This window comes from Heteronotia binoei, chromosome 2, assembly GCF_032191835.1.
Source record: "Heteronotia binoei isolate CCM8104 ecotype False Entrance Well chromosome 2, APGP_CSIRO_Hbin_v1, whole genome shotgun sequence".
NCBI classification, from domain to species: Eukaryota; Metazoa; Chordata; class Lepidosauria; order Squamata; family Gekkonidae; genus Heteronotia; species Heteronotia binoei.
The window spans coordinates 55,824,165-55,844,666 of record NC_083224.1 but is presented as its reverse complement, the minus strand read 5'-3'; the positions used below and the strand labels follow the sequence as shown (position 1 = coordinate 55,844,666).

General features: G+C 40.0%; 1 protein-coding gene across 3 annotated transcripts in view; it reads left to right on the top strand.

The window, feature by feature from the left end:
• Positions 1 to 20,502, top strand: part of MYH7B (myosin heavy chain 7B) — a 61,120-nt gene that overhangs the window by 19,559 nt on the left and 21,059 nt on the right. For all 3 annotated transcript variants that reach the window (XM_060231008.1, XM_060231009.1, XM_060231010.1), the window contains 16 exons: positions 29 to 121; positions 1,452 to 1,515; positions 1,612 to 1,710; positions 5,657 to 5,760; positions 6,855 to 6,993; positions 7,770 to 7,888; positions 8,926 to 9,075; positions 9,969 to 10,139; positions 10,508 to 10,687; positions 10,782 to 10,911; positions 12,510 to 12,583; positions 14,458 to 14,545; positions 15,090 to 15,207; positions 18,365 to 18,488; positions 19,143 to 19,279; positions 20,234 to 20,489. In XM_060231008.1, coding sequence (XP_060086991.1) covers positions 29 to 121; positions 1,452 to 1,515; positions 1,612 to 1,710; positions 5,657 to 5,760; positions 6,855 to 6,993; positions 7,770 to 7,888; positions 8,926 to 9,075; positions 9,969 to 10,139; positions 10,508 to 10,687; positions 10,782 to 10,911; positions 12,510 to 12,583; positions 14,458 to 14,545; positions 15,090 to 15,207; positions 18,365 to 18,488; positions 19,143 to 19,279; positions 20,234 to 20,489 — 2,046 coding nt within the window. The remainder of the gene's footprint in view (positions 1 to 28; positions 122 to 1,451; positions 1,516 to 1,611; positions 1,711 to 5,656; positions 5,761 to 6,854; positions 6,994 to 7,769; positions 7,889 to 8,925; positions 9,076 to 9,968; positions 10,140 to 10,507; positions 10,688 to 10,781; positions 10,912 to 12,509; positions 12,584 to 14,457; positions 14,546 to 15,089; positions 15,208 to 18,364; positions 18,489 to 19,142; positions 19,280 to 20,233; positions 20,490 to 20,502) is intronic.

The following is a 20,502-nucleotide window of genomic DNA, read 5'->3' as shown; positions in this document are numbered from 1 at the left end:
TGAATGATTCTCTGGTTTCATCTCTTAGGGCACCCTCGAAGATCAAATCATTGAGGCTAACCCAGCTATGGAAGCCTTTGGCAATGCCAAAACTTTGAGAAATGACAACTCCTCACGATTTGTAAGTATAGTCAAAGTTAACATGCCAATATATAGAATTTATACAGATAGTGTGAATGGGATTTTTGTTGGGAAATGATGTAATTAATAAAATTGACTGATGCATATGTAGCAAACTTATTCCTTATCTAGCCAACTGATTCTTGCCTGGTGTAACTGATTATAAGAGCACCATGGTCTTAAGAAAAAACAACAGGCTCTCCAGAAGGGAGCAATCCTACGCAGGTCTAGTTGGAAGTTGTCTTGTGTTATTCAGTGGGGCTTACTTCCTGGAAAATGTTCTTAGGATTGCAGTCACAATGCGGAAATTATTACTGGGCTGGAACCCAAAGGAACGTAGCAAGCAAATAGAGTAGGTCATAGTGCATGATTTGCATGAAGCTTCATATTCAGCTTGCAAAGGATATTGGGTATAGTGCCAAAAGAATTTCCTCCTGCTATTTAGAATAGAATATGTTAAGGAAAAGGAAAGGAAAGGTCCCCTGTGCAAGCACCAGTCGTTTCTGACTCTGGGGTGACGTTGCTTTCACAACGTTGTTTTCACGGCAGACTTTTTTTAATGGGGTGGTTTGCCATTGCCTTCCCCAGTCATCTACACTTCCCCCCAGCAAGCTGGGTACTCATTTTACCAACCTCGGAAGGATGGAAGGCTGAGTCGACCTGAAGCCGGCTACCTGAACCAGCTTCTGCTGGGATCAAACTCAGGTCGTGAGCAGAGCTTAGGACTGCAGTACTGCAGCTTTAGCACTCTGTGCCATGGGGCTCTTCCCAGTATATGTTAAAGACAAGGTTAAAGATACTAATAGCCCGGCATTTCATAAGGCAGCTTCATATGTTTTAAGTAACTTCTGTTAACAAAGAATTCCTCAGACAGATACCAGCATCTTATTGGTTGCATGTATAGAATGGCGAAGTGATATGCGTGCCTTGCCTTTCACTTTATGGCAATTAACACCCAAGTAAGAAAAAGTGAAATCTAGACCGATTTTGCACTCATCTTATGCCGCTCTCATGTTCGTCTTCTCAGCATGGCTTCCTTCCAATTTCACACTATCTGTCCTGGGGCTGCAGCAAGCGTCGGCATTTTCATGCAGCAAACAGAAACTGGGTTTTAGCGGTTTCTGTTTGCTGTGTGAAAATGCTGACGGTTGCTGCAGTCCCGAGGCAGATAGTGTGAAAACGGAAGCCACGCTGAAAAGACGAACATGAAAGCGGCATAAGGTGAGTGTGAAATAGGTCCTAAAGACTTACTGCATATGTAAAGATTTATTCCAAATGTCCTTATTAATTTGTCCAGTAAATGAACTAACTTCTTTGCTGTTACATCGTAGGGGAAATTCATCCGCATCCATTTTGGTCCTTCAGGGAAGCTGGCTTCGGCTGACATTGACATCTGTGAGTAAATGGCTCATGCCATTGTTAAACGGCATCAGAATATAACTGAGTATAATAAAGGAGCCCCATAATACAACTTGTTGTCTTTGTTTCCAGACCTGCTGGAAAAATCAAGAGTGATTTTCCAGCAGCCAGGAGAGAGAAGCTACCACATCTACTATCAAATCCTTTCTGGAAAGAAACCAGAGCTCCAAGGTAATAGGCCTTAAAATAATGTACAGTGGAATCTGACAATCATGGAAAAGCTGGCACAGAATGGCAGAACAGAAATGCTCAGCAGTCCGCACTGCAATCCTGGGTTGCTGAACAACCCCAGCTGCTGTCCAACTCAACAGAAGCTATAGCTGCTCATGCCTTTGAAAGTCAAGTTAATCCTATGTTTGTGCCATTGGTATTAGTGCTTTAAAGCCATACATTTCTGAATGGGTTCATTTTTCTAGCTGATAGGCCAATGGACTGATTGGGTTCCTATGGATGCTCTTCAGAAGAAACGGCAATTTTGGAGCAGATAAAAGCTCTTGTTGATCATTGCATTTTACCACTTGTATGGGGAGAATGTACTATGCATGATCCCCTAATACATGTAAATGCCATTTTGCCTGAAAGTGACAATGTGCATATTTTCACAGGCTAACATATGCACTGTTGCTCTTTTAGACAAAATGGTGATTTGCATGTATTGAGAGGACTGCATGTAGTATGTACTCTCCACAAATGGGGTGGAATACAACAGCTTTAAAGGGCTCAAATGTTCAAATGATCTGCAGGGACTTGTAGGCCAAAGTAACTGCTTTTTATTTATTCACCTAAAAGTGAGGAATATGGGAAGAAGGGGTAATTTGGAATATTGTTTTATTGGGTTTGAACTGTGAGAATTTTAATTATGATATGTAAGCTGCCTTGAGCCATGAGGAAATAGGAGATATAAGTATTTTAATAAATAAATAAGAATACCTTTATTTGGTTACATTTCCTTCTGCTAAAGATGCAAATAATCATTCTGTACATAAGGGAATATAATTGTATTTGTATTGTGTATAGTTTTTTAAAAGATGCAAATTAAAAGATTGTTTGGTTACTGTAGGTCTCAGAATACTCAGACAAACACAAGAGAAGTGTTGTAAATGGTCATTTATATATTTAATACACTTCTTTGCTGTTGGTGTGGCATAATCCTGACAATTTACTTTTTCCCAATTTGCCTGGTATTTGAACCACTAATAAGTCATAATACAATTGACCTTTGATGTTACTTCAGCTCTGATTAGTAATTCTGAGTGCTGGCTGGAAGGCTAACAGTGCCACCTAAGCAGAGTTACACCCTTCTAAGTCCATTGAAGTCAATGGATTTAGAAGCATGTAACTCTATTTGGGCTTGCACTGTTACACTGCCATACTCTGTAGTTACATCTTGGCAAACTGGGGATTTGAATCTGAGCCTTTTGCATTCTAGTTCATCATTCTAACACTTTGGCACATTAGGAAAACAAGCTAGTCTTACTGTAAAACACATTGCTGTAATTAACTGCAATTACAATTACTGTAGTCTTTTGCCAATGTTGGATAAGATTTCTATAAATGTGAACAGTTCAGTCTTTGGCTTTCATCCTAGAATATCTCGGTTAGCCTACAGGTACAAATGAAAAATGAAAGAACTTAAAACATGCAAATTTACAGCAGCTATTTTGAACACAGCACAAGAGTCTGTGTGGGGATCTTTGCATATATAAGAGATGTCTGTTAAGAGAATCTAGAAGGTTTTTTTTTTTTTTCTGTACTGCTACTGGTTGTAAGGCTAGGAGAAAAACAGTCCTCAGTTCTGTGCAGGCTATGTGCAAAGGAAGCCATTACAAAATAAAAATAGTAAGTTGCTGCCTTCCCTTTAGTATTCTTGGCTTCAAGCAATTTTTAGCAATATTTGATTGGTCAATAGACCAGCAAGGCCAACCCTAGATGGAACTAGCTGCATAAAACTATGTGCAACCAGAACTGGATTAAACTGTTTGGCTCTGGTAACCTTCTCTGTTTACAGAAATGTATCCCTCCCTCCCCTCCCCCTCCCTCATTGTCTGTTCCTACAAAGCTCCTACAAATAACATTGTGTGCAGAGAAGTCCTTTATTTAAGCAGCTGACCATTGGATCTCCCTGAAAGAGGAAAGCAACTTTTTCCATGGATGGTAACACCTACTCCTTCCCTGATTGGCATTAGAAGCATTTTTCAGGAATGGAAACGGATACTATGAAATAGGAAATATAGGCGAATCCTTTTCCGACCACAGAGATGTCTCTTGTGGTATTAAAGATTCTGGGCAGTTCTTGCTATTGGATGACAAAACAGTTCCTTATTAGGCAGGTTTGGAGAGCTCCACAGAGCAGTAATCTTATCTGGTGGTCACAAGACCCAGGCTGGCCACTTCTAAATCTGTCAGCAGCCCAAAGAGATAGCTGGCGGTATGGGGCCATGTAGACCGTCTTCCTCTCTAGGTGGTGCTGCCACATTCCTACGTGGGGTTTCAAAGAAATGAATGGAAAGTTACTTTTGAATAACCAGCTGTAGCTTCTGGAGACCTGATGTCAAGCGCAAGAGCCTATCATATGTATGTTTCAAGACTATGAATTGTCCATGTAAAGAAACAATATAGGATGAACAAGGAAACAAAACTTTTTGCCTGCTTATGCTCAGCACCATCCTTCAATAAGCACTAAAGAGATAAAGGCAGAGATGTTCTGCCAGGTGTTTGGTTGAGGGCAGTGATGGTTTCCACTCTGGCCAGCACCCTCCCTTCTTCTCCCCCCTTCAGACTCCCCTCCTTCTCCCAGGAGGCAGAAATGGTCTGGAATTAGGGGATGAATTGTAATTGCTGCTGTTGCCACTTGACTATTCTTGTTTATTCAGATTATTGTAGAAATTTAAGTATTTAATTAAATTTTAAATGTTTTATTATGCTGTGCATCACCCAGAGCCCTGCAACAGCAGGGTTGGATGATTCATAAACCTAATATAATAAGTAAATAAAAGTTCATACCCTCAATGTCTTGTTGGTCTCCAAGTGCTATTGGACTCATATCTAGCCTTTTAGGCTCTCTGTTGTCCTAGTGGTTCAAGAGAGAATTTTTAAATCAGATTTTCCCCTGATGCTTAAAACATGTTCTCATTCTTTAAGGGGACAAGTCACAAATGAAAACAAAAGGTTATTTATGTTGAACAGTGCAATAGGGAGTACATCCACTGGCTTCTCCCTAGTTTCCAGCCTTAAGGGGATGAGGCTATTCACAAGCCTTTTTTTGTTTTTTGTTAAAACCACTCCCCAATAAAGGCTGTGGAACTCCTAGGCTAATTTCACTGTTGAGGCACCAGGTACAATCCTGTTACAGGCTACATCTTAGGCATTTCCTATGTTTTGCCTGGATAATGGGCTTCCAGCAGTTTACAGAGAAAAATGCTTTTAATTTATTTGCATTAATGGTACTTGCATTTACACAAATTGTGCGTTGTCTACAAAAGCTGAAAATAATGCTAGCCAGGTGGCAGCATTATCCCAGGAAATACACAGAAACCAGCTAGGGCAATTTATTTCACAGCAGAATGGTCAAAATCTCACCTGTGAGAGGAAATGAGTGATTTTATATTCATGTTTGCAAATTGAAACAGATACATGTTGGAATTCATATGTTGCAGTTTGTACTTGGGAACCAATGCCTGATCGGTTTGTCCTTGGATGCAGTTTGCTTGTTTTTAGCAGGCAAAAGCCATTATTTCTGCACACAGGGGCCACCTTGTGGATGACACAATGGCTATAGATAGATAGAGCTGTCTACTTAGAGTTCCCAAATACTGTAATTTTTTCTTTGCTTATTACATTTTCATGCAAAAATCAACACTATTGAGCATAAATAGCTGGCAACATGGCCAAAGAATAAATAATTTGTCCAGTAAAGAGAATGTAAATAAATAAATAACTGCAATATTCAAAACTGGAGCTCTTTTAAAACTAGTTGTTTCTATAATCTTCCATATAATGAGTAAATTTAGATTGAGCATGACATGTTCGTGTTTTCTTTCCATTGGTTTGCTAGTCAGATTACTTTCTCAAGGCATATTTCAGAGCAATGTTTCCATTCCTGTTTTTTCCTTTCCAGATATGCTTTTGGTGTCTTCCAACCCCTATGACTATCACTTTTGCTCACAAGGTGTAACAACTGTGGATAACTTGGATGATGGAGAAGAACTCATGCTAACAGATGTATGTATTTTATTAACTGAAATCATGCCAGGCAGGCAGAGCTCTTTGTGAAGGGTGTAAGAAGTTCTGTCCACCATTAATTTCAGTGGAAACTTTTAACAATATGCTTTCTCACTGAAAACAATGAATCTCAAAAGACTGGGTTGTGACCTGCTTTTTCTTTGTATCTGTTTTAAGCATTCTTACCTACCAATGTGACAAATACGACTTCCACACGGTGACAAACTGCTATTCATGCCTCCTTGCTCTGTTCCCCTTGATCACCATTCTTCTTTTCCCACTAGAGGTCATTTGGGGGCTTTAAAAAAATCACAATTGACATTTCACTATAGTGTCATGCTGACATACTAGCTCCTTTGAATTCTCAGCTTTCATTAAAAAAAAATAAGCCTCTGTCATGGGAAAGGCCACGATAAAAAGGGTTAGTGATGTAACTTTTTTTTAAAAGAAGAAATCTAGGAATTTAGAGGCGTTTAGACAAGTTAAAACGATAGCAATGTTAATAGCCAGTTATTTTAAAAGCTCCCCAAAGTTGACCACAAGTGAACTGGGGCAAATAATGTGGTGTATATGTGGGTGCGACCTGAAAAAATGCAACTTTCAATCTGTTTTGCTTTGACTGCAAAATTTCAAAAAAAGATTGTACCAAACCATGTTTGGGAAAGACTGCAGGAAAGCAGGTGGAAAACACAGAAAGTGAATGATTAGAGGATGAAATCATGTGGGTGTTCCCAAATCTCCTCTGGTTTAGATGCCAAACCAAAGCCAAACTTCTATGTGTAAGCAACCAGAGTGTATTACAAATCCAAGAGAATGAATACAATAGTAAATGGTAACAAGTTCTGTGGTCCTTATCCTTCTGTATAAAACCAGGAACATAACTAGCTTTTTGTGGGGAATTCAGTCAAGGATCGTCCTCTTGTACAGCTGCACCTTCAAAGTTTCATAAGCCAGATGCAATGCAGAGACAAAATTGATCTAGGGTGTCCTTTCTGGACTAGCAAAATCGGACCGGTAGATGCCACATTCTTTTCTTTCTTTGCATCAATAGTTTGAGACCTTTGTGATGTTAACACTTTTGTTTCTATCCACAGCATGCTATGGATATTCTAGGCTTCAGCCCTGAAGAGAAATATGGCTGCTATAAAATAGTGGGAGCCATCATGCACTTTGGCAACATGAAATTCAAGCAGAAGCAACGTGAGGAGCAGGCAGAGGCTGAAGGCACTGAGAGTAAGGGTTTTGGCTGTGTAATTGCCTGCTGCAGGTGAAACAAATGCAGCACTGGTTTGCAGGACTTGCACTTTCCCAGATTATCTGTTTTTAAATAATCTATAATAGTAATACTAATAATAATAGGAAGAAGAAGATGACAATGAAGAAAACCACCTTAATAGCTAGCTTTTTTTGTAGCAGGAACTCCTTTGCATATTAGACCACACTCCCCTGATGTAGCCAATCCTCCAAGAGCTTACATTAGGCCCTGTAAGAAGAATCCTATAAGCTCTTGGAGGATTAGCTACATCAGGGGTGTGTGGCCTAATATGCAAAGGAGTTCCTGTTACAAAAAAGCCCTGCTAGCAATCAAAGGCTTTCTACATAGAAACCCAAACATAATTAAACCCTTCTAATTCATTAGAAGAAGAAGAGATTGGATTTATACCCCACCTTTCACTACCTAAAGGAGTCTCAGAATGGCTTACAATCTCCTTTCCCCTCCCCTCCCCACAACAGATACCCTGCGAGGTAGGTGGAGTGGAGACAGCTCTGACAGAATCTGCTCTTGAGAGGAACAGCTCTGTGAGGACTTGTGACTGACCCAAGGTCACATCAGCAGGTGCATGTGGAGGTGTGGGGGATCAAACCCCATTCTCCTAGATAAGAGTACATGCACTTAACCACTACACCAAACTGGCTTAAAGGATGTAACTTTGCTTTGGATGATACAGTAAATGACAGAAACTAGTTTTTTCCTCATTGCCTCCTTCTCATATACAATTCCATTGTAGGTGCTGATAAAGCCTCTTACCTAATGGGAATCAGCTCAGCTGATCTTATCAAGGGGCTGCTCCATCCTAGAGTAAAAGTTGGAAATGAATATGTGACCAAAGGTCAGAATGTCGAACAGGTAAGCATCTGGTCTGACATCTTCAATCACACTTGGAATCTGTTAGCTGTCGACCCTGCAGAAGGCTTGTACAATGGGAGGACATTACACAACAGATATCTGTATACTAAGGCTTTTGGAAAATATGTGGCATGATTATGCATTGGGTTGGAGGTAACTAGTTTTCTTTGGTGAAAAAGGCAGAAGGGGGTCCAAAAAGGCTATGCTGGGATCATTAAATGGGCAAAAGCTATGTGTGATTAGGGTACTGTAGTGAGGAGGGGCTGTGGGTCAGTGGAAAAACTTCTGGTTTGCATGAAGAAGGTCCCAGGTTCAATTTCCAGCCAAAAGGACCGGGCAATAGGTGATCTGAAAGATCTCTGCCTTTGACCCTGCAGACCTGCTGCCAGTCCAAGCAGACAATGCTGACCTTGATGGACCAAGGGTCTGATTCAGTGTTAGGTAGTTTTATGTGTAAGGAGGGGAATTGAGTGAGATTGAGCAAAAAGCTTGTTGGATCCAACCCTTTTCCTATTGTAATGTTTCTGTAAAGACTGGACTACATCTTGCCTTGCAGACTGTACCATTCCCATTCTATTGACTTGAAAGCTTCATTGTTAATACTAGTATAATGCTAGTGATAATTAAATTGTTTCCAGGAAGCAACTTGCCTTAAATTGCCTGGGTTTAAATGGTCAAGTAATACCAGTGGGCCATGGACCTCACTTACTTAGATATTATTTAAAAGGGCTTACTCCCAAGTAAGTGCACACAAGCTTGCAGTCATATAGTCCTATGGTAAGCAAAATTAAGACTATGTCTATTGATTTCAATGGGTTTAGAAGTGTGTAACACTGTTTAGGGTTCATTGTTGATTTCACAGAAACTTTTAAGCTGGCATATGGGAGTCACAACTGAAACTGAAATGACCAAGCTCATATGGATTCACACTGGTTGATATAACCACCTCTCTCCCTTATCTGTGTTTAATTGTGTAGTATCGTCAGATGAGAACAAATGTTTATTCTGTTGAGCTGCTGCTACATTTTCATTTGCAGGTGGTGTATGCAGTTGGTGCTTTGGCCAAAGCCACCTATGACCGCATGTTCAAGTGGTTAGTTCTTCGTATCAACAAAACCTTGGACACTCGACTAGCCAGGCAATTCTTCATTGGGGTCTTGGACATTGCAGGCTTTGAGATCTTTGAGGTAGGGCTCAAAATTGACCTTCAGAACCACCTCAATACATTGCATAAGAACAAAAGAGAAACTAACAATCTGCTAACACCGTTTATTTTCTCCACAAACCTTATGACACACCCCGTTTTTTAATATTTTGAAATCCCCAATAAATTGATTTCACTATATTATAATAACAAGAATATTTATTATTTATTAGGTGCCTAAAAACCTAAAACACTGTACAACCCAATGCTCCCTCTAAGCTGCAGAGCCCTGTGAGCAAAAATTCTGCTTTGTGAGCTAATGGCATGCAAGTTGTGAGCTACTGCATAAATTAGTGTGTTCTGGGGCCATCCTTCCTGAGCTAAGATAAAAATGTGTGAGTTGGAGGCTAAAAAATCTGTGAGCTAGCTCACGCTAACTCAGCTCAGAGGGAACACTGCAACCAAGTCAGTTCAATAAAACAATGTCCCTGGCATGTAGGCTTGCAGTCAAGGATTGCACTGTTATTATGAATTATTGAACTCAGCATTGAGTTAACAACCCATACTATATTCTTATTCCATCCATTTTGGAATTTTATCATACGGTGATTAATTTGAAGGGTGTATTTCTATTGAAATATATCAGTGTTACAGTTTAGCTATTATGCTTACTTCCAAGAACTCTGGAAATCGTACTTGGTGAGGGTGCTAAGAATTCTCCATTAAAGACTTACATAGAGATCCCCTATAATGGTTGTTGGCTCTCTTTTTAGTGTTGTTTATTCATGTTTTAATTGAATCATTGTATAATTTTAACTGTATTTTAATGGTTTAAATCTTTTAACTGTGGGTGGGAAAGTAGCATACAATTTTTAAAAACAAAATAAATCAACTGTGAAGTTTTGAAGCACTCAGGCTTTTGTTTTCTCCTTGCAGTATAACAGCTTTGAACAGCTGTGCATCAACTTTACAAATGAGAAGCTGCAACAGTTTTTCAATCATCATATGTTTGTGCTGGAACAAGAAGAATACAAGAAAGAAGGGATTGAGTGGGTCTTCATTGACTTTGGCCTGGACTTGCAGGCTTGCATTGATCTGATTGAAAAGGTAATGCTGGGACAAGATGGTGCAGTAGATGTAGGCTGATGTCCTTGAAAGGGCTGAAGGATATGCATGTGTCAATGTGTAGTTCTTGTGTCCTCTTGCTTCCAGCCAATCAGAAAAGCAACAGAGGTTGGCCAGTCATTTTAACAACACAGTAAAATAATTTCCTCCCCACCTTCTTAACTACATTTGCCAGTTCTTTACATTTTTGACTGAAAACTGGTCCCATTTGCAATCCATGGACCCATTTGTAATCCGTGATCATTTGCAATCCAAGGTAGTGATTACTGTTTATACTTTTCATCTCTTATCCTAGAAAACAATTAATACCATCTGAAGCTTGTCTCCTGATCAGTGTTCTTCCCTTGCAGCCAATGGGAATCCTGTCCATTCTGGAGGAAGAGTGCATGTTCCCCAAAGCATCTGACATGTCATTCAAGGCCAAACTGTATGACAATCACATTGGGAAATCACCCAACTTCCAAAAACCCCGACCTGATAAGAAGCGCAAATATGAAGCCCACTTTGAGTTGGTACACTATGCAGGAGTGGTATGTTTTGTTATCCTGGCGACTACATTCTGAGCTTTGACAGTTGCTTTACTGTGTTTGGCCTCCATTACCTACTGCTTTGCTCTGATTTCAGGTGCCCTATAACATTGTTGGCTGGCTAGATAAGAATAAAGACCCTCTGAATGAGACGGTGGTAGCCATCTTCCAAAAATCACAAAATAAGCTGTTAGCTAGCTTGTATGAGAACTATGTGGGCTCTTCAGGTGAGTTGTATTCCTCTCTATGCTCACTCCATATGATGCTATACATGGTATACATCAGAACATAAGAAAAACCCTGCTGGATCACACCAAAGATGTATCTAGACCAGCATTCTATTTTTAAAGTGTCTAATTTCCAGGAAACCTAAAAAATAAGCAGAGCATGGGCTTGAGAGCCATATCCCCCATCACCTCAACTGATGCTCAAAGAACCTTATCATTATATGCTACTACAGAGTAGCACTTCTATGTCTCTGCAAATAGTGCTTGTCTCACTTCTGAAGGGAACTGCAATCTCTTCATTGCCGTATTATGGAGTTTTTGTGGACATGATTAGATATTACCAAGATTTTAGAGCCTAAAGCAGGAGACTGCAAAATGCCATGAGGGCTTGATCCCAAAGCAGCCCTCTACATGGCTGTTTCAAGACTTCAAAAGGTGGGGAGGATTGAGAATATCTGGTTCCATCACACAGTGGGCCCAGTCAGGAAAGCAAAAAAAAAAAAAAAAAAAAATTGTTCCTTTCCTCAAAAATACCTAGGATGACATATAGAAAAATATTATGTTTGGACACTCGTTTTGAACTGTTCAAAAACTGGTACATTTATGTAGACTACAGTTAAGAACACTCTTCTTTATTCCCTTCAAGCATCGCTGCACTCTTGCATTCCTCCATTGCATTTCTTCTGTCCCCTCCTTCCAAGGAATGGAGAGTGGTGTTTGTGGATTGTCTTGGCAATTTTCTACCTAGGTATTAACCAAGTTTGGGAGCCCCGTGGCACAGAGTGGTAAGCTGCAGTACTGCAGTCCAAGCTCTTCTCACGACCTGAGTTTGATCCCAGCAGAAGCTGGGTTCAGGTAACCAGCTCAAGGTTGTCTCAGCCTTCCATCCTTCTGAGGTTGGTAAAATGAGTACCCAGCTTGCTTGGGGTAAAGTGTAGATGACTGGGGAAGGCAATGGCAAACCACCCAGTAAAAAGTCTTCCGTGAAAATGTGATGCGATGTCACTCCATGGGTCAGTAATAACTCAGTGCTTGCACAGTCCTTTACCTTTTATTAACCAGGCTTAGTATCAGAAATGGAATGACAACAGGAGTCCTGCTCAAACCATTCCTTGAGCCTGTTAATTGCTCAATCAATGTATTTAATTTAAGACTTTTAAAATCACACCTTCCTTAAAAAAAAGCAAGATGATTTACAGTAGTAGCAAATGAAATCAATTCATATATGTAACCATCAGTTGTGATTGGTAATAGTACCAGGGGTCATTTTGAAGAAAAATAGGTGATGGTGCTCATCCAGGGATTGTTATGCAGCAGCACCTACCATTCAATGGGCAAGGTGGGAAGGAGGAGGGGGAACCCTCAGAAAGGTTCAGGAGTTGCGCTCCTGTGAGCTCCTGCTGAATCTGAGGCCTGAATAGTACTAATAAATACAATATGTCAGAGAGAAACCACTGCAGTATTCCTAAAGATTTCAAGGCAACCAAACAGAATAGCCAATAGATTTCCATAGAGCTTGTGCTCTGCCCCAAATCTTATCAGCCTGAACTAAATGGATCTCTCTGAAATAATTATATTGTCTATGTTGCATTTGACAGATGAAGCCAGGCCAGGTGGCAAAGAGAAACGTAAGAAGGCTGCTTCATTCCAAACTGTATCCAGTTTGCACAAGGTAAGAAAATCACTTATTAGACCCAGCAAAATCCCATTTGTACTTTTGGGCAACCCAGACTTGACACAGCTGTAAGGTCTTGAACTCTAGGGAGGCACTAAGACCACTGCAGTCCAGAGTATTCTGCTTTGCGGGCAGCTTGAGTGCTCCACAATTCAGAGGCCATCATTTCACGCTTGATTGGGACCTGAATGACAGAGGTACTAGAATGGGGAGGAAGCTGGTTCCCTTTGTGGTAGGGGAATGCTTCATGATGCCCTGTTACATCTGTGCTCCATGGTTCCTGGCTGTTTCTCCATTGCTGAGGGAGAGGCAGTTAAGACTTGCAGTGATGTTTAGATAATTTATTACATGAACATCACTTTAAGTCTGTGCTATTTCTCTACTCACTCTTGACTGCGGGAAGGACAACCTTTGGGAAGAAGAAAACCAATGTGGATTTTTCAGGGGTCTGAGCCACCAGCTCTCTGCCTTTCCTGTCCTGGGAGAGAGTCAGAGGAGTGTAATGCACTCCGCACTGATCCAGTTAGAGGCATCTATTTCTGGGGTGTCCCTCTGATTGAGAGTCAAGGCCTCGCAGCTGAGAGCATGTTCCAAAGACCAAAAGGTTAAAAAGATACCAGAGCCTTCTTATCCTGTGGTAAACAGGGCAGGTTGAAAGAACAGAGGCTGAAGCATATTTTTAGGTCCACTGATGAGTAGAGATTTTTAGACTGAAGGGTCCCTGACTTAGCTATGTGTGAATGGTTGAGCTGTTTGTAATAATGAAAGACCTGCTGAAAGGAAAAGGTGGTGGTGGAAAGACCTGTCAAGTCACAGCTGACTTACAGCAACCCCATAGGGTTTCCAAGGCAAGAAAGAGAAATGGTTTGTCATTCCTTGCTCCGTGTAGCAACCCTGGATTTCCTTGGTGGTCTCTCACCCAAATACTAACCTGGGCTGACCCTGCTTAGCTTCCAAGACCTGAAGAGATTGGGCTAGCCTGGATCATCCAGGTCAGGGCAAAGCAAGAGGTGCATCCTATTTTTTAGAGCAAAAGATCCACTTCGGGGAAGAGGCTAAACCTTCCCTGTACCCACTGCTTATGGGAACATGGGGAGAGAACATAGTCTAGTGGTAAAGCACATTTTTAAAATGCAGATAGGTCCAAGATCTTTCCCTGACATTTCCAGTGAAAGGGGTGAGAAAAATCTAGCTCTGCTCTAAACCCTGCTCACCAAGGTAAATGACCAACTTGAACTATGATCTTATTCACAATAACTTCATATATTGGCTGCCTGTAGCCTCCTCCCCACTTCCTCCTCATGTTGCTCTCTTTCTCCAATGTTGGAGCTCAGCTGGAAACTGGACCACATGCCTATTATCTGAAATAAAGTCAATAGAGAATAGGAGCGTAATAGAATGGCATGGACAAAAGAAGGTTGGGTAGATTTTAAAGGAGGAACCTCGTGCATGCTTCTAAAGCCAAGTCCCTGGAAAGGTGCTGATTGGACAAATGTTACCTAGGGTCTTCCTGCATGGTTAATCACAGCCTGCAATCAGTTCCTGTCCTACTTAATGTCCAATGAAACATGCCTGTTTTTTGCTGACAGGTGTTGGAGACTGTGGAGCCTTGGCTGGCTCTGTCCTAGAACTGGCCATTTCTCTCCATTTTAAGAACAATGTCAGGGAACAGAGCCTGGTTCTCCCTTCTGAACTAGAAGCAGCTGAACAAAATGCCTTAGGCAGATATATATCTCATCTTGCTCATATCACCCTCTCCTGAGTTTGCATCAACAACCCCCTTGCCACATAAGGCAGAATTGGGAGGAGGCAGTGAAGTGTAGCAGGAAGCTGGGGTGTCCTCTATTTAACTTTGAATATCTACCTTACAGGAGAACCTGAACAAACTGATGACCAATTTGCGTGCCACCCAGCCTCACTTTGTCCGCTGCATCATTCCCAATGAAACAAAGACCCCAGGTACACAATCACAAACAACAGGATATGTCTGTGACATATTAGAATGGCCTGGGGAGGTCTGAATTTTGTTTTGTTTTTAAATTTGAGATCTTTTAAAAAGCAATTTCTTAGTTATAATACATAAAGAACACTATTATAAGCAGAATTGCACCCTTGAAGTCAATAGGCTGATCAGGGTGCTTAGGATTGCACTGAAAGTGTCTGAATATCTGCCTTAGTTTAACCCTGAAGTGTCTAAATATCTGCCTTAGTTTAACCCTAAACACAGTGGGACTTGTGGCTGCATAAGTATGCTAAAGACCTGACTGTAAAATCTCCTATTTTTCCTTTCCTGCCTGTTTTCCTTCCTTCCCTGTCTTGATTTTATTGCAACAGTTTAGTTGAATTCCATATGTGCTTATTTCCCCACTTCTTAAGCTCTACCTAGAAGAATGAACCATTTTTTAAACATTTGGAATGGCTCCTCATTCTCTCCCCACCCCCCAAATATGGATTGTTGAAGTGAGGTCCCTGGAGACATGAGGTCCCCTTCTCTCCCATGCAGGTATCATGGACCCCTTCATGGTGCTGCATCAGCTGCGGTGCAATGGCGTGCTGGAAGGTATCCGGATTTGCAGGAAAGGGTTTCCAAACAGGATCCTCTATGCTGACTTCAAGCAGCGGTAAAACCCCTTCCTCTTCACCTATACTGACCACTGGTCATTCTCAGCTTCCAGATAGATATAAGAAATGTTATGTGTTTTTCTGCAAGCTTGCAAGTATGGAATCCAGTTATTGGCAAAGAATTCGGTGTCCTACAAACTTTATTTCAGTCCTATATCAGTTTAACTGTCATGACTCCCCTTGCCCCAAATTCTGGGAATTGCAAATGAGGATGCCAAAAATTGGCTTTTAGAGACCCTTGTCCTCCTAAGACAATTCCCATCATTCCTTAAGAGAGGGGAAATATAATAGACATTGTTTGTAAAAACAATTTTATTATTCTGCAATATCTTAATACTTGTCTATTATTAAAAAAATCAGTACATTGCATTTTCCACCTCCCCCCCCCCCTTTCGTGACCTCCACTGGTGCATTTTAATTAATGTACTAAAAAGTACTAAAAAGAAATAAAAGGTAATTTTAACATTTTGAGAAACTTCATAAAAACTTATAACTATAATAGAATAAAAATAAGGAAAAGAATCATTCACTATGATTATACTCCTTTAGTCCTTATCATAAAAACAAAATTAAAGAAATATATATTTCCAATATATATATTTCAAAAATCACCAAATGTCCTTTAACCTTCCATTGTTTTTGAACATATTTCTGAAATTTTCCCAACTCATTTCTAAACTTCTCTATATCATATTCTTTTAAGATTCTTGTACGCTTGTCCATATCACTCCAATGCATAAGTTTCATAATCCAGTCCCACTTTTCTGGTAATTTGTCTTGCTTCCACATCTGCGCATATAATGTCCGTGCAGCTGAAAGCATGTACCAAATTATTGTTCTATGTTGTTTGGGAAATTTTTCCATTTGTAATCCCAACAGAAAGACTTCAGGTGCCTTCTTGATGTTATAACCCAAAATTTTTGAAATCTCTTGCTGAATCATTCGCCAAAATTGCTTTGCCATTTCATAAGTCCACCACATATGGTAGAAAGATCCCTCACGTTTTTTACATTTCCAACATCTATCCGACACCTGATTGTTCATTTTTGACAGTTTCTTAGGTGTCATGTACCACCTATAAAGCATTTTAAAACAGTTTTCTTTTATGTTATTACACGTCAATATCTTCATAGAGTTCTTCCATAAGTACTCCCATTGTTCCATCTGTATTTCTTTATTTATATTTATCTCCCATTTTATCATTTGAGATTTAACTACTTCATCTTCTGTAGACCATTTCAACAATAATTTATAAATTCTTGAAATCAATTTTTCATTATCGCCAAACAGCATTCTCTCCAGTTCTGTTTGTTCTTGTCTTACGCCATCATTTTTAATATCCTGTTCCAGCAAACTCTTGATTTGTTGCAATTGAAACCAATTATACTTATATTCCAATTCTTCCACCGATTTTAATTCCACCTTACCACCATGTATTTTTAACAATTGTTTATATGATAACCATTTCTCTTCATTAATGTCTGAATATAACTTTATTACTTCTGTTGGCACAATCCAAAGCGGTTTCCTCTCATCCCCATATCTTTTGTATTTTGACCAGGTTTTTAACAAATCACTTCTTATATAATGATGTAAGAAGAAGCCATCCATCTTACTTTTCCCATAACACAGATATGCATGCCAACCAAAAACGTTTCCATGGCCTTCTAATGTTAATAATTTTCTATTTAGTAATGTCATCCATTCCCTAATCCACACCAAACAAACTGCATCATGGTATAACTTTAGATCTGGCAGTTGAAAGCCTCCCCTCTCTTTTGCGTCGGTCAAAATTTTCATTTTAATTCTTGGTTTCTTGCCAGTCCATACAAATTCTGCCAGTCCATACAGATTTGCCATTTACTAAATTGTTTGTTATCCTTCACTATTGGAATTGTTTGAAACGAGAACATAATTCTTGGTAACACATTCATTTTGATTGCCGAAATTCTGCCCAGTATAGACAAGTTCAACTTATTCCATTTTAATAAATCTCCATCAATTTTCCACCAGAGCTTCTCATAGTTATTTTTATACAAGTCAATGTTTTTTGTTGTTATTTCTATACCTAGATACTTTACTTTAGAGGTCACTTCACACTTTGTTAAACTTTGTAGTTCTTCCTGTTTAATCTTAGACATGTTTTTACACAAAATTTTTGACTTCTCTTTATTTATATAGAAGCCTGCCAGCTCACCATATTCTTGTATCTTACAAAGCAGCAACGGTGTAACTTGAGTTGGATTTTCATTTATAAACATTACATCATCAGCAAACGCTCTATATTTATAAGAAAAACCTTTCAATTTCAGTCCCTCTAGCTCTTTATCTTCTTGAATTTGCATAAGCAATATCTCTAAAGTCATTATAAATATCAATGGAGATAGAGGGCAACCTTATCTCGTTCCTTTACTGATTGTCATTTTTTCTGTCAGGTCTGCATTTATAGTCTTGCTTGTTGTTCAGTATATATTGCCTTCACCATTCTTACAAAATCTTCTCCCAGTCTCAATTTCTCCATCACTGCAAACATAAAATCCCAATGCACGTTATCAAATGCTTTCTCTGCATCTGCAAAAAATAGTGCTACTTCTTTTTAAAGATGTTTCTCATAATATTCAATAATATCTATCACCGTTCTAATATTGTCTCTAATTTGCCTCCTGGGAAGAAACCTGCTTGCTCTTCTTTAATAAAATTATTCAAATGCTGTTTCTGCTAATATTCTAGCATATATTTTGTAATCATTGTTAAGTAATGAAATTGGTCTATAATTTTTTATGTTCGTGGCATCTCTATCTTCTTTCGGTATCAACGAAATTACTGCTTCTTTCCAAGTATTAGGTATTTTCCCATCTATTCTCATAGTATTCATCAATTTCTAAAGTTTTGGTAGTAGAGCCTCCGTGAGGACTTTGAACCAGTGCTAGTAAAAAACAATAGGGCTTTTTGGTTTTCTGGGGGTGTCTGACTGTCTGTTGTATGGAATGAGATGCTGGAATGGTAGACCATTGGTCTGATCCACCACAGTTTCTCTTAAGGCTGTGACTTCATCAGTTTGGAGTCTTACATCACTTTCTGGGAAAAGGAGGTAACCACAGCAAGTAGGCATTCTTGCGTCCTTGCATGCTGATGCTGTATCCTTTATCCTTTTAGCTACCGTATCCTGAACCCTGCTGCCATTCCTGATGACAAGTTTGTGGACAGCAGGAAGGCCACGGAAAAGTTGCTGAATTCTTTGGATCTTGACCGCACCCAGTATAAATTTGGACACACTAAGGTACGTGATATGCAGTGTGAATTAAGTGATCTGCTGTGCCATGAAACAAAAACTTTGAGGGTGGACAGAATGTGTATAAACTTAAGTCTGCATATAGCCTCTCTTTATAGTAATGCTATTTGAGTTTCCTCAGATCAACATTATTTGTTTTCACATCTCTCACTTATTGTTAAGGACAAGTATTCTTCCTTCTTTTTTCCTGCCTGTGTATCTTCTCCTGCTCTCAAACCATAGACTATGGAACTGTTACAACTTACTCCCCCATGAGTAACTGTCTGTGGTGATGGGGGGGTGCATTTTGGGCTGCAGTGGGAAGGTGGAGGTGAGAAAACTGCACTCTACAGGTGGAAATCCTTCAGTCTGCAAAAATATTCTGGCAGATTCAAGCAACCACATTGCACCCTTGGATCACCTGCTCCTCTCTTTTGCCCATCTCTTCTACCTCCATCTTTTTGCTTACTATTCTCCAGGCTCTGCCAGTATCTCCATCATTCCAGACTCTATTACTTACTGCTATAGGAAAGAAGGCTGTCCCATTACTCACTGCTGATTTTTTATCTGAGAAAGGGCATATCCTTCAGGATTGTTCTACCGCTCATTTTTCCTCCACTACAGCATTAATGTGATGAATGTTTCCTATTCATTTGTTTGCAGGTGTTTTTCAAAGCTGGCTTGCTGGGTCTCCTTGAAGAAATGCGGGATGAACGTCTGGCTAAGATTATTACAATGCTGCAGGCTAGGATGCGTGGGCGCCTGATGCGAATTGAGTATGGCTGGATCATTGGTAGAAGGTATAGAGATGAACAAACCTTTCTTTCTTGCCTCTTGCTTTTCACCAGTATCAACCATCTTGCCTTCTGCTAGAATTCTTATGGAGAACAGAAGAACATATTGGTGTTTGCCACACAGGGACAGGCTTGCTTCTTGCTTCTGCAAGCTGCTAATACAGTGTAGTGGTGGCTGGGCTTCAACACAGCAGGGTACCTTCATCTTTTGTTTTTAATTACTAATTTAATACCAGTATCTTGATATACTTTTTTGTTAAAATATATATCAGGCTTTCTGAGTTCCTGGCTTCCATTTAAAATAAGGTCAACTTTCCCCCATATATCTCTGAAAGGAAGGGGCTAGATACTTACTTAAAAAAAATAAAACTGCAATATTTCCCAAAACTTTGGGACACATAGCAGGTTTGAGAAGAATTGGAGAAAAGCTGGGGATCACTGGGAGGTGCATGAATGCTATGGAGAAGCAGGAAAAAGAGGGTTTCCCAACAGCATCAAACCTGGGACTAATAACCCCTGCAGAAACACCCATGCAGTGCCACATGAAACAGGGATGGATCCTATGTCTACCTTCCAGTAAGCTGGACGCTATTATTCTCTTTGGCCATGTCTTCCTTCAAGGGAAGATTTTCTTCTATGAAAAATGATTTTTTTAATGGACAAAGGCCTGCTCTGCTGGAAATATTGTTGCAGGCAGTTTTCTCTGTTGGAGGAAGAGTTTGTGGAAAGTAGTCACGGGATCCATCCCACAGTGACTGAGCACTGCATGGGTTTAAGCAATTCTCTCTCACCCATTAACCCTGTACTTATCTTTTTTGTGTATGTCTTCCTCCAATAGACTTCAGGTTGTATAGTGTATAATGGAAGCAGGAAACACAAATCTTTCTCCTTGGATAGTCAATATTCATGTGAGAAGGACCCCCAAATAGAATCCCTACATGCTTTTCTTCTTCCCTACAGGGAAGCTCTCTACACCATTCAGTGGAATCTGCGTGCTTTTAACGTTGTCAAAAATTGGTCTTGGATGAAGCTTTTCTTCAAGATCAAGCCTCTTCTCAAGTCAGCTCAGACAGAGAAAGAAATGGCCCTCCTCAAAGAGGAGCTCCAGAAGCTGAAGGAGGCCCTGGAGAAGTCAGAAGCTAAAAGAAAAGAGCTGGAGGAGAAGCAAGTCAGCATCATCCAAGAGAAGAATGATCTGTCACTGCAGCTTCAAGCAGTGAGTAATTGTG